General features: G+C 38.1%; 1 protein-coding gene across 6 annotated transcripts in view; it reads right to left on the minus strand.

Moving 5' to 3' along the window:
* LOC126291563 (zinc finger protein 501-like) overlaps positions 1-15,129 on the minus strand; it is a 405,002-nt gene that overhangs the window by 290,604 nt on the left and 99,269 nt on the right. For all 6 annotated transcript variants that reach the window (XM_049985079.1, XM_049985080.1, XM_049985081.1 and 3 more), the window contains exon 6: positions 12,857-12,961. In XM_049985079.1, the coding sequence (XP_049841036.1) occupies positions 12,857-12,961 (105 nt within the window). The remainder of the gene's footprint in view (positions 1-12,856; positions 12,962-15,129) is intronic.

The following is a 15,129-nucleotide window of genomic DNA, read 5'->3' on the forward strand; positions in this document are numbered from 1 at the left end:
CAACGCTCATCCCTAGGGCACACCCGAAGTTAACTTTACACCTACCGATGACACTCTGTCCAACATAACATACTGTTTCCTCCCTACCATAAAGTCCCCAACCTAGTCACAAATTTTACTTTATACTCCATATGATTGTACTTTTGACAATAAGCTTAAGTGTGGTACTGAGTCAAATGCTTTTTGGAAATCAAGAAATACTGCATCTTCCTGACTGCTTTGATCCAAAGCTTACAGTATGTCATCTGATAAAACATGCTGTTTGGCAAATAGGTCATTCTGTTCAAGATACCCCATTACCTTTGAGCTCAGAACATGTTCTAAGATTCTACAACAGAATGATGTCAAAGATATTAGATGGCAGTTTTGCGGATCACTTTTACTACCCTTCTTGTGGACAGTTGTTAACTGGATGCTTTCTTCCAACTACTTGGCATGGTTTTCTGTTTGTGTGATATACAATAGATTATAGTTAAAAGAGGGGCTAACTCAGCTGAAAATTCAATATAGAATCTGATAGGGGTTCCATCAGGCCCTGGAGCTTTGTTCAGGTTCAACAATTGTTTCTCAACACCACTGACACTAACACTTATTCCATTCATCCTTTCAAACGTGGGAGGATTAAATTAGGGCAACTATTCAGGGTTTTTCTTTGTAAAGGAACAGTTGAAAACAGAGTTAAGTATTTCAGCTTTTGCTTTGCTACCCTCAATTTCAGTTCCTGTTTCATTCACTAGGGACTGGACACTAACTAGGCTTTACACACAACCAGAATTTCTTTGGATTTTGTGAAGGATTATTTCACAATATTCTGCTATGGTGCTCACTGAAAGCTTCATGCGTTGCTCTCTTGAAAGCCAAATGTGCTTCATTCAGCATCTCTCTATTTATAGTCTACACTTTGTTTTACACATATTATGCTGTAATCTCTGTTTCTGTAGAAGTTTCTTTACAGTGAGTGTGTACCGTGGAGGGTCCCTCCCATTATGAATTGTTCTATTGGGTATGTATCTATCTGATGCCTCGTCAATTATTCTTTTAAACTTGAGCCAGTGTTCCTCCACATGCTCCTGCCCTGTGCAGAAAGTTTCAAGTGCCTCACTGAGATATGACAGTACTGCTTTTCTATCTAGATTACTGAACATATATATATCTTTCTGCTGGTTTCAGTTGCCCTTTATACTGTGGTAATCACTGCTGCCACAACCATATCATGGTACCTCACACCAGTTTCAATGTGGGAAGGTCAGGTCTATTTGTTGCCATCAGAGCCAATGCATTTCCATCATAAGCGAAATTCTGAACTATGGGTTGTAGGTACTTTTCAGGGAAGGCACCTAGTAATGTTTCACAGGATGTCTTAGTATGTGCACCATTTCCCCAGTGATGGATATATGTCTGTAATAATGTCAAATAACATGTTGCATTCTGACTTCTTCACATCTTCACTGCAGTAACGTGATCAGTGCAAAGTACTGCAAACTGATTTTCTATTTGATGGTACATAGTACATAGTTACTACTTATCAAACACACTTCACGTCTTTACATGCTTTGTGAGAAGTTTGTTGTTGCACCTTAAATATAAATGTTTAAGATTTTTTACTTATTTCAAGCCAGTTTCACTTCAGATCTGAGGAAGGAACATCAAAATATGTCTTTTTTTCTTAATATGTATTATTTATTCTTATTTGAGATGTTCTATATCCTTGAGGATCTCCTCACTATGGATCTACAAAATAAGTAACCTAATGTGGACCACTGATTACATCTACATCTACATCAATAAGACTGTTCTGCAATTCACACTTAAGCCTTGGCAGAGGGTTAGTAGGATAAATGTCAGATTATCTCTTGACCATTCCATTCATAAATAGCACAAGGGAAAGATGAACACTCAAATTTTTCCATTCAATCTCTGATTTCTGTTATTTTACTATGATGGTTATTTCTCCCTATGTATATGTAGGTTAAAAAAACATTATCACATTCAGAAGATAAAGTTGGAATTGAAATTTTGTGAAAAGGTCTCACTACAATGAAAAAAACATTTGTTTTAATGACTACCACACCAATTACCAATAATACAAAACAAGCTGCCCTTCTTTGAACTTTATCGATTTCCTCTGACAATCCTATAGGATAGGGATCCTGTAGAGTAATCCAGAAGAGGACAGATAAGCAGAGTTCAGGAAGTCTCTTCAATAGATCTGTTATAGCTTCTAAGTGTTCTACCAAAAAATACAGTCCTTGGTTTCCCTTTCCTATATGATGGTTCCAGTTTCAGTTCTTTGTAATTGTAATCCCCAGGTATTTAGTGAATCGACAGACTTTCTATTGTATGGCAACAATATGTGACAAAATATCTGGCATGGCCGATCTGTTGCATGCTGTATGGAGGTAACTGTTGGAGGGCCAGCTTGTTGTTTTGTATGGCCTGGCTAGGAAACTCAGGGTAGGTTGGACAGAGCCACACCATGAGAGAAGCGGCCAAGGACTTGCTTGTCTGGGGATGGTTCATATCATTGGGGAAAACACAAACCTAATATTCCTGGTAATAATGGAGGTAAATGCCAAGATGGCCTTGCAACTGAATGTGTTACATTAAAAGTAGTGTATATCAATTAAAAATGGCCAAAACTGCCAACAGTTGAGCAACTGAACATACAAGAATGCTTTTAGAATCAGCAGAAGCTATAGAACACAATAAAATTATTTTTGTATTTATATGATGGCTTGTTTAGAAGTCATTGAAGTTTAAATGTTTATTTATTTATAACAAGTAATAACCATTATCAGACATGTTATTAACATGTATGACACAACAACAAACAGGTTGTGACCTCAGTTACATGAAGAGCAAGCCTCTCATTGATATGCATCAAAACAAATTGTTAAACAAACTCTTATAATATTTAATTATGCTGTGATAAAACAAAGATTATTTATGTTTAGCATGTTGACATTGCAGTAGGGACTATGACATAATTTATGTAAATCTGACCTTCAAAGTTTGTGAAAAATTAAGAAATGTGGTTCAAGTCTCGTAGTGCCACAAGGACAAAAAGAGTACAGATGTGTATTTGGCTAGCTTCTGTGATTTTCTTTCTGGACAAAAGTAAAATAATAAATTTAATGGGTATAGAAAAGACATTTAGTTTTGGTATAAGATGAAGATATATAAAGATTTAAGAATAGTGATAGTACAGAATTAGTGTGATTGGAGTTGATCATACCTGTACATTAAAGTATTAGCAATTGAATAGTATGACAGTGTCAGAAATAATTTGATTTTTAACAAGTCTTACTGCAACTTTGAAAACATTGCAAAGTGTTGAAACTATGTTACATATGCTATGAAATCTGAGATTCATTTGTATTCAGAACTTTTTGATTGATGCTCTGCTGTATACCTTAAATCATTTATGAGGAGACTGTATGTCCCAATCTGCCAAAGTAAAATTAGAAAACTTTGTGTTCTTATCTTGGAAAGCTTTTAAGACACCAACTTGCAATTTTCCGTAAATAACAAATATAATTTTGTAAATAGATGCAAACAAGACTACTACAAAAATTGTATTATGAGACATGTTATGGTATTTTTCTCTTAAGTTTCATTTTTGTGGTAAAGTTTTGTAAATAAATGAACATAGAAACCAAAAATCATAGAATATTTTTATTATTCTAGTTCCATATGTATTGAATCTTCTTCTTGGCATGCTGTGAACATTTTGTGTGTCTATCTTCAGCACTTTTCAAGAAAACAGGTAGTTTTGAGATACTAAGGTAAAAAGTGTTATAGTTACATACTTAATGATTACATTACTTCATGCACAAAAACTGTCTTTGTCCATAATATGTGTCCTTTTCATTGTCACAATCACCCAGTGCTTGCCTCTTTCTTTAATTTTTGTGGCTTTTGTCATTTGCTGAGGAGCAAACTCTGCTTGGCGTACATGAAGCACATCCAGTTCTCACAGTCCTCTAGCAGCAGTCTGCCCTAATCTCACTCTTAACTTCTCCCAAAACCTTCAGCCTTTTGCACTTCCCACGGTTTAAGTCCTCCCCCCATGAACCATGGACCTTGCCGTTGGTGGGGAGGCTTGCGTGCCTCAGCGATACAGATGGCCGTACCGTAGGTACAACCACAACGGAGGGGTATCTGTTGAGAGGCCAGACAAACGTGTGGTTCCTGAAGAGGGGCAGCAGCCTTTTCAGTAGTTGCAGGGGCAACAGTCTGGATGATTGACTGATCTGGCCTTGCAACATTAACCAAAACGGCCTTGCTGTGCTGGTACTGCGAACGGCTGAAAGCAAGGGGAAACTACAGCCGTAATTTTTCCCGAGGACATGCAGCTTTACTGTATGATTAAATGATGATGGCATCCTCTTGGGTAAAATATTCCGGAGGTAAAATAGTCCCCCATTCGGATCTCCGGGCGGGGACTACTCAGGAGGATGTCGTTATCAGGAGAAAGAAAACTGGCGTTCTAGGGATCGGAGCGTGGAATGTCAGATCCCTTAATCGGGCAGGTAGGTTAGAAAATTTAAAAAGGGAAATGGATAGGTTAAAGGTAGATATAGTGGGAATTAGTGAAGTTCGGTGGCAGGAGGAACAAGACTTCTGGTCAGGTGACTACAGGGTTATAAACACAAAATCAAATAGGGGTAATGCAGGAGTAGGTTTAATAATGAATAGGAAAATAGGAATGCGGGTAAGCTACTACAAACAGCATAGTGAACGCATTATTGTGGCCAAGATAGATACGAAGCCCACACCTACTACAGTAGTACAAGTTTATATGCCAACTAGCTCTGCAGATGATGAAGAAATTGAAGAAATGTACGATGAAATAAAAGAAATTATTCAGATAGTGAAGGGAGACGAAAATTTAATAGTAATGGGTGACTGGAATTCGAGTGTAGGAAAAGGGAGAGAAGGAAACATAGTAGGTGAATATGGATTGGGGCTAAGAAATGAAAGAGGAAGCCGCCTAATAGAATTTTGCACAGAGCACAACTTAATCATAGCTAACACTTGGTTTAAGAATCATGAAAGAAGGTTGTATACGTGGAAGAACCCTGGAGATACTAAAAGGTATCAGATAGATTATATAATGGTAAGACAGAGATTTAGGAACCAGGTTTTAAGTTGTAAGACATTTCCAGGGGCAGATGTGGACTCTGACCACAATCTATTGGTTATGACCTGTAGATTAAAACTGAAGAAACTGCAAAAATGTGGGAAATTAAGGAGATGGGACCTGGATAAACTGAAAGAACCAGAGGTTGTACAGAGTTTCAGAGAGAGCATAAGGGAACAATTGACAGGAATAGGGGAAAGAAATACAGTAGAAGAAGAATGGGTAGCTCTGAGGGATGTAGTAGTGAAGGCAGCAGAGGATAAAGTAGGTACAAAGACGAGGGCTGCTAGAAATCCTTGGGTAACAGAAGAAATATTGAATTTAATTGATGAAAGGAGAAAATATAAAAATGCAGTAAATGAAGCAGGCAAAAAGGAATACAAACGTCTCAAAAATGAGATCGACAGGAAGTGCAAAATGGCTAAACAGGGATGGCTAGAGGACAAATGTAAGGATGTAGAAGCTTATCTCACTAGGGGTAAGATAGATACTGCCTACAGGAAAATTAAAGAGACCTTTGGAGAGAAGAGAACCACGTGTATGAATATCAAGAGCTCAGATGGCAGCCCAGTTCTAAGCAAAGAAGGGAAGGCAGAAAGGTGGAAGGAGTATATAGAAGGTTTATACAAAGGCGATGTACTTGAGGACAATATTATGGAAATAGAAGAGGATGTAGATGAAGACGAAATGGGAGATACGATACTGCGTGAAGAATTTGACAGAGCACTGAAAGACCTGAGTCGAAACAAGGCCCCCGGAGTAGACAACATTCCATTAGAACTACTGACGGCCTTGGGAGAGCCAGTCATGACAAAACTCTACCAGCTGGTGAGCAAGATGTATGAGACAGGCGAAATACCCTCAGACTTCAAGAAGAATATAATAATTCCAATCCCGAAGAAAGCAGGTGCTGACAGATGTGAAAATTACCGAACTATCAGTTTAATAAGCCACGGCTGCAAAATACTAACGCAAATTCTTTACAGACGAATGGAAAAACTGGTAGATGCAGACCTCGGGGAGGATCAGTTTGGATTCCGTCGAAATGTTGGAACACGTGAGGCAATACTGACCTTACGACTTACCTTAGAAGAAAGATTAAGAAAAGGCAAACCTACGTTTCTAGCATTTGTAGACTTAGAGAAAGCTTTTGACAATGTTGACTGGAGTACTCTTTTTCAAATTCTAAAGGTGGCAGGGGTAAAATACAGGGAGCGAAAGGCTATTTATAATTTGTACAGAAACCAGATGGCAGTAATAAGAGTCGAGGGGCATGAAAGGGAAGCAGTGGTTGGGAAAGGAGTGAGACAGGGTTGTAGCCTCTCCCCGATGTTATTCAATCTGTATAGTGAGCAAGCAGTAAAGGAAACAAAAGAAAAATTTGGAGTAGGTATTAAAATTCATGGAGACGAAGTAAAAACCTTGAGGTTCGCCGATGACATTGTAATTCTGTCAGAGACGGCAAAGGACTTGGAAGAGCAGTTGAACGGAATGGACAGTGTCTTGAAAGGAGGATATAAGATGAACATTAACAAAAGCAAAACGCGGATAATGGAATGTAGTCAAATTAAATCGGGTGATGCTGAGGGAATTAGATTAGGAAATGAGACACTTAAAGTAGTAAAGGAGTTTTGCTATTTAGGAAGTAAAATAACTGATGATGGTCGAAGTAGAGAGGATATAAAATGTAGACTGGCAATGGCAAGGAAAGCGTTTCTGAAGAAGAGAAATTTGTTAACATCGAATATAGATTTATGTATCAGGAAGTCGTTTCTGAAAGTATTTGTTTGGAGTGTAGCCATGTATGGAAGTGAAACATGGACGATAACTAGTTTGGACAAGAAGAGAATAGAAGCTTTCGAAATGTGGTGCTACAGAAGAATACTGAAGATAAGGTGGATAGATCACGTAACTAATGAGGAGGTATTGAATAGGATTGGGGAGAAGAGAAGTTTGTGGCACAGCTTGACTAGAAGAAGGGATCGGTTGGTAGGACATGTTTTGAGGCATCAAGGGATCACAAATTTAGCATTGGAGGGCAGCGTGGAGGGTAAAAATCGTAGAGGGAGACCGAGAGATGAGTACACTAAGCAGATTCAGAAGGATGTAGGTTGCAGTAGGTACTGGGGGATGAAGCAGCTTGCACAGGATAGAGTAGCATGGAGAGCTGCATCAAACCAGTCTCAGGACTGAAGACAACAACAACAACAACAACAACAACGGTTTAAGTGTCATTACAGCATCAGACACTGCTAACTTTGTACAGTCATGTGGTGGTATTGACTAAAGTGTATGACATTAGTGGGAATACTGTTCAGGCCTACCACTCATGAGCCTCAGAATACTGTCCCTGTGGTTCATGAGAATTTCAATAACACCCTCATGAACTGTGTGATGCAAAGTGCTGATGCACATTATTATGCATTGCTTAAATCTAAAATTACTACATCAACACTTGTATGTTATGGTAACAGCCACCTTCAATGACAACATTAAGAGCTAGAACCTCTTACTTTTACTGCATTCATCAATAGTCACTGAAGCTCAGAAAGATCACAAAACATTCCTTTGAAGATTTTTCTTCATGACAATTTTATTTGTGTTTTCTATTGTAGCCTGTACATTCAGATGCCTTAATCCAATGAACATCCTTGGACTAACTTAGAGAGAAACTACTTTGTCATGCACTGCAGGAATCTTTGATGTTACTGTAGAAATTATCTTTTGCATCACTCAGTCACACTTGGCAACATGTCACCCATGAAAACTCCAAAAGTTGCTTCAAACATTTTCATTTCATTGAACCAGTCAACTGAAGGAGAAATGAGTCCACCACCAAAGATTACAGAGATCCAGTCACAACCAGTGGTGTAACCTGAATCCAGAAGAAGTGTCTCTGAGAATGAACCCAAAGAACAGCCAAGGTAAGATGGGATGTGGTCTTATGTGAAACACACTCTTATTTGTTATTTTATTACAGAAGAAAACTGGCAATGACTCTCAATAATGAAAATGTGAAGTCCTCCACATGAATACTAAAAGAAATCTTGTAATTTCAGTTATGCGATAAACCACACAAATCTAAAGGCTGTAAATTCAGCTAAATACAGTTATGAATAAATTAAATTATAATGACTACATAATAATGTTGTGGGGAAAACAAACCATAGACTGCAATTTACTATGAGAACTCTTAGAAAATGCAACAGGTCTAATAGAAAGACTGCTTAAGACTACACTAGAGTATTCCTGTATGCTGTGATCCACATCATATAGAGAAGGGATGCTCATTTAGCATTATCACAATATAGGGGATAGGATCTTCTCATGAAATTTCAGTCACCACCTTTCTCCTCTGAATGCAAAAATATTTTTTTGGCACCCACCTACATAGGGAGATATTATCATTGCAATAAAATACAAGAAAACAGAGCTTACACAGAAAAATTTAAAAATGTTTGTTATTCCCTGTTGAGAGTGGAATGGTAGAGAAATAGCTTGAAGGTGGTTCGATGAAGCCTCTGCTGGGTGCTTAGTTGTAAAATGCAGCATAGTTTTCTCTCCTTAGCAGTTGGGCCTTTATTTTTAATCTGCCTTTTCTTGTTTACCAGTAACATCTAGGTAAAGAACTACACATTGCTGATCTTTACAAAAAAAATGTTTGGATGATTCCAAAGACAATAATCAATAATACATAGAAATGTATTTCAAAAGAGAATGAACATCTGGCAATTATATGTACATAGTCTTTGCTGGCATAAACCTTTTTGTGAAGGCAAAATGTCACTCTGCAATTATCTTTTCAAAGAAAAACACAAAAGCTCATTTTTTAAGAACCACTCATAATCTTTGGAAAGAAAATGATCTCAACAAACCTTGCATTATTCACATCAACAGTATCAATTCTTTTACAGCACAAAACCCATTTGTGCTGTAGTTCTCATATCTTTAGTAAATTGATGGTAATCAACATCCAGAGTTTTAAACAAAGCAACAGCACACTAATTTCTAATTCTGCTCATAGTATGACAAATTGGCCAGCAAGAAGAATAGCTAATAAGCAACTGCATTCTATTTATTTTGACACAGGTATCTGAGAATTTTCTTGCATTAACAATGCCTCCCACTTCTCACTTCCTGTATTCCCAATGACGTCACGCCGTTTTGCCTGCAGTCTGTGCAGGAAGTCAATATGGCATGCTCTGATAAATTCTGTGAAAAGAGGGCATGACTGGCGGAGATAATTCTTGTCAACAATAAAACTTGACTATTGAATTGACATCTGTCAAATACAAACTTATCTGTCAAGTCTGTATAGTTATTGTCCATATATCATTAATGATCATGGCTTCCTATTTTCTAGTTAAATTGTTACCATGTTTACACTGCTCAAAATAAGCAGGGGAACACATGTGGCAATGTCTGGATACATAAAATCTATTTTGACACAGACACTAACTGTGGTCTTATTGCATTTTGCTTCCAGTGTTTCAATGTACACAACTAAAGTCATTTGGCACCTATCAAGTGTGTTATACATTACAGTACCATGTGACCCCTCAGAAGGAAGTGAATACCAGTGTTCTCTAGTGAGGTACACAGTGGGCAGTTGTCATTTGTGGGTATTGTATTCAACCAAGCACATGCAATACAACATCTCACTGCAGTTTAAGTCACAAGGGCAGTCCCCACAAAGACAAAATCCGGCCATCCCTATATTGCGACACTGTGTGGCTGCCACCAGACCACTTCAAAATGGTTTCAGAAGGGCCACTAGAGCTGTGGTGCCCAATCAGACTGTAAGGAACAGGTTATGAGAAAAGGCCTTACAACCCAAATGTCATGTTTGAGTAGCTGGCTTCAGATGACGGCATTTCACGGCTTGGCTTTGGTTCTGGCACTGTCATGTTGTCTGGCAACTCTGTCACTGGTGAAACATGTTATTTGAGATAAGTCTGATTTCCTCTGATGCAAGGTGATGGGCATGTTAGTGTGTGCACACACTGTTGTGAGCAGTATCTGCCAAATGTTGTACACAAAATCAACACATTTTGCCATGATTCTGTGATAGTGTGGAGAGGCAACAGTGTTTACAGCCATACAGCTCTTGTCACTGTTTTTACAGAGAGTACGTACAGCATTGGCTCCTTACCTAGCTTGCATTTAGCATCAATCTCTCTCCCAGAACAAAGTCTCAAGCAACTGGAAAAAGGTGCAGGTGACTCCATTATATAAGAAGGGTAAAAAATGGATCTGCAAAATTACAGACCAAGATCCCTAACTTCTGTTTGCTGCAGAATCCTTGAACGTATTCTCAGTTTGAATATAATACATTTTCTTCTGACTGAGAAACATATGTTCATGAATCAGCATGGTTTTAGAAACTCAGCTTGCCCTTTTCCCACATGGTTTACTGTGAATGAAAGACAACAGGCAGATATCATATTTCTAGATTTATAGAAAGCACTTGACATGGTCCCCCATTACAGGCTGACAAAGAAGGTACAAGCATATGGAATAAGTTCACAGATATATGAGTGGCTCAAGATGACTTAAATAATAGAACCCAGTATGTTGTCCTTGATCACAAGTGTTGCTTTGAGACAAGGGTATCATCAGAAGTGCCCAAGGAAGTTTGATAGGACTGCTGTTGTTCTCCATGTACATAAATGATTTAGCGGACAAGGTGGATAGAAACCTGCAGTTGTTTGCTAACAATTCTAGGGTGCACAGTAAGGTGTTATAGTTGAGTGACTGTAGGAAGATACAAGACAACTTAGCAAAATATTCCAGTTGGTTTGATGAATGGCAAGTAGCTCTAAATATGGAAAAATGTAAGTTAATGCTGATGAGTAGGAAGATCACACCTGTAATGTTCAGGCACAGTATTGCTTGAGTCCTGCTCAACACAGCCAAATTGTTTAAATTTCTGGACATAATGCTGCAAAGTGATATGAGATGGAACAAGCATGTGAAAACTGTGGTAGGAAAGTAGAATGGTTGAAATTGGTTTATTGGGAGAATTTTAGGAAAGAGTAATTCACCTGTAGAGGAGACTACAAACAGAATAATGGTACAACTTATTCTTGAGTATTGCTCAAGTGTTTGGGATTCGTATCAGGTCAGTTGGAAGAAAGACATCGAAGTAATTCAGAGGTGGGCTTCTAGATTGTTACAGTTAGGTTCGAACAACATGTAAGTGTTACAGAGATGCTTCAGGAACTCAAATGGGAATCACTGTAGAGAATGGGCATTCTTTTTGAGAAACACTATTGAGAAAATTTAGGGAACCGGCATCTGAAGCTGACTGAAGAACAATTCTACTGCCGTCAACATATACTGCATGTACGGACCACAAAGATAAGATATGAGAAATTAGGGCTCATGTAGAGGCATATAGAGAGTTGCTTTTCCCTCACTCTATTTGTAGTTGGAACAGGAAAAAAATGACTACTAGTGACACAGGGTACCCTCCAAAAAGTACCATATGGTGGCTTGAGGAGTATCTATGTAGATGTAGATGTTGAACCATGTAGTGGCTGGTGGATACTGTAATGGCCCTGAGTTATTTCTCACACATGATAATGCCAGGGTCCATGTGGCAGGTGCCACCACAGATTTTTTGTGAAACCTGGACACTGAAGTAATGAAATGGCTGGCAGAGAGTCCCAACCTAAATCCCATTGGGTACTTGTCGGACATGCTTAAGAGACATACCCACAGTCATCCTGTTATACCACAGACTGTCCAAAAACTCTCAGAGGTTTTCTCTGAAGAACTAAAATGAATACACAGAGTCACATCTGTACATTTATATAGATCATGTCAGGTAGCTGTCAAGGTGGCATTCATGGCATAAATGTTACTGAAGCTCTCAAAAGCCAATGGAAAGTACCAGGATGACTGGATGAATGATTGTTACCACTGTGTTTTCTACATCTATCAGACAATTCAGTGCTGTTCTGTAAATGAACACAGACATAATGATGTTTTGTTGTGTAATCAATTTGTGAAAGATGAAGGTATAATTTGTAACATAAGAAGCCCTTAATTATTCCTCAATGGAGTATTGCTGATGCACAAAGTCATGGTCCCCTAGTTGTTTTGAGTGGTGTGTGTATATATATATATTTTGATGGCTTCTTTATGTAGCCTTGGATAATAGTTTGTCACTGCAGATGACATTTTGGTTTCAGAAAACTTCACTTCATCATTCCTGACTGCAGTGCATGCTCTGCATCAGCTGATTCTTCAACCATCTCTAGTCATTGAAAGCTTCTGTAATCCTGCAGACATATTCATGCTTCTCTTTGTTGTTTCCCGTACATGGAATCTTATATACATCATGTCAGTGGAGGATGGGAATCACACTTTACAGATCTGAAGGGATGACATATTTTATTTTTTGGTCCAAATACCAGTCTAATGTTACATTTATGTAAAATCTTATCAATGTGATCAGTTACATTTTCATCCATTGTCCTTAGTGTATTGTTATTTCATTGCAGAACCCTCTTTGCTTCTTTTCATGAACAGCCTTTTTCATGGAAAGTCCACTTCAAATGTTTCAATTTGGGATGTAAATATTCTGGTTTGCAAATTCTTTTAGCTCCATCACCGTGACATTTAATTACACTCCACTGTTGACTGGACGATGGGTAGATCCCTCATCAATATACTAGTGGTGGACAAGAAACGCTGAACACAACTCACCGGCTCGTCGTCTCCACACTCTGCCTCCTCTTCATCTTCCTCATTCTCCGTTTTATCAATATTGTATGTGCTAGGTCCAGAAAAATCTTCTGAAGGTGAACATTCCTGGAACATTTAAAAGAAAATGCTACATAAGGTGAGAGATAGGACACAACACACTTTCAAGCAAAATCACAGAGAAATAAAGAGCACACTTCTTCAGCTACAATCTACCTAATAAATGCCTTTGAGGAAATGATTGTAGCTATAAATGTACTACTGAAAAAGCATCATACAGCAAATTTATGTAACACTACTGCTGTTAAAATGCATTAAACTCAAAGCAATTGAGTTGTCCTCCTCCTCCTGCTCATCACCATCATCATAATCATCAACATCATCATCATAGTGTGTTCTGCCTACTTACAGGTTTCTGACACCACTGTTGTCTTCATGTGATCCTGTCAAGGCCAACCTTTTCATTTCATCCATATTCATCTCCTTATTTTTCTCTCCTGTCGTTCGACTGTACGTTCGATACCTGTCGTTTCTATTCCTTTTCCTAGGAGTATACAATGTGATTAAAAAGTAAAGAGAATTTTCATTTTTTCTTCAAGGTATCTCATTTATTCATCAACTCTGTTCCCTTCAAAGAAGTCCCACTCAGATATAATACACTTGTGCCAACACTTTTCCAATCTTGGAAGCACTTCTCGAACTCACTTTTCATTATGGTGTTTATCTTCTTCAGGGATTCTCAGGAATAGAATGAAGTCTCAGGGGGCCATGTCCAGCAAATATGGTGGCTGAGACGACATAACCCTTATTGCAATGCAATTTACACAAGTGGTTGTGCCACAGTTCTGGTCATTTTCTTTGGATTGCTTCATGCAAACAGAACATACTTTCCATGGTGTATTACTTATTGACCATATAACTATAAGGCAGGAACTCATGATACACTACCCCAGTGCAATCGAAGAAGTGATCAAACTCGTCGACATTTTTTTTGGTCTCGGTTCCTCAGGCAGTTTCCACTCGGACAACTGGGCCTTGGTTCGGACATCACGTCTGCAATCCTTTGTCTCATCATCTGTTATAACCCTCCTTAGAAAAATCTGGATTATTAGTGACTTCATTCAGCAATTCATAAACAATGTCTACATAATGTTTTTAATTGAACGCAACAATTTTGGAACAAATTTTGCTGCTACATGTTTTATGTCAAAAATATCTAAAAAAACTGCATGACATCAGCCAAAGGGCATCATCAGCAACCTCTCTGATGGTGATTTAGCAGTTTCTGGAAACATTTTCTTTACGTCTTTCACATTGCCATCAGTAACTGATGTGTTAGGGTGTCATGGGTAGACATTGTTTCAACATCTTCTCAACTCTCTTTGAAACATTTAGACCACTTGAAAACTCTTACTCACAGCAGATTTGGCAAAAGCAACAGTCAACATTTATAATGCACTTTATTCCATTTTTCTAGCAAAATTTAATGCATACTTCTTCATCCAACTTTTACATAAATAAAAATTCGCTGAGCACTCAAAAACATGTATAAACTTTTTTGACTGTCAACAATAAACTAAACATTCAAAATAGCTGAAAATGCATACATACATACATCAGGAATGTGTGTATCAACAAGATGAAAAAAATGTTTTGAAAATCAGATTTATAAAGCCCACAAAATAAAATAAAAATTCATTACTTTCTGATCACATCTTGTATGTCTCACATTGTCTGGTTTCCCTTTATTGACCAGGGGTTTAGAAACATTCTTTGTTGCATCATCCTTTCTGGTTCTTCACTGGTCTTCACTTTATCCACCCATTTTATTTTATCAATCCCATTCCAAACCCACATCTTGAATGTTTCACTTCTGCCTCTCTCTTCTTCAATGTCCAGCTTTCACAGCTGTACAGGAAAACACTTCACATGAAGCGTTAAACCAACCTTTTCCTTAATTCCAGTCGCAATTAGCTTCAGAACAGTCTTTTTTCCGGAAAACTTGCTTTGCTATTGCACTTCTTGAGCTTATTCCCTTTCCATTTATCCAGTTATCATTTAGTGTGCTCCCCAAATAGCTGTACTCTTTAATCTTAACTCACCTCTTGATCAACAGAATGTCACATTACAGCAAACAGTGGCATATTTACACTGGGGAGAATGTAAATATTGCATCATGTTGATCGGACAAAATTATATAGCAGTAGAGGACACAGCCGTGTGCTGATCTATTTACCTGAAATGTGCATCAGTGGGTAACACTACGGCCTGAGGAG

This window comes from Schistocerca gregaria, chromosome 9 (assembly GCF_023897955.1).
Source record: "Schistocerca gregaria isolate iqSchGreg1 chromosome 9, iqSchGreg1.2, whole genome shotgun sequence".
NCBI classification, from domain to species: Eukaryota; Metazoa; Arthropoda; class Insecta; order Orthoptera; family Acrididae; genus Schistocerca; species Schistocerca gregaria.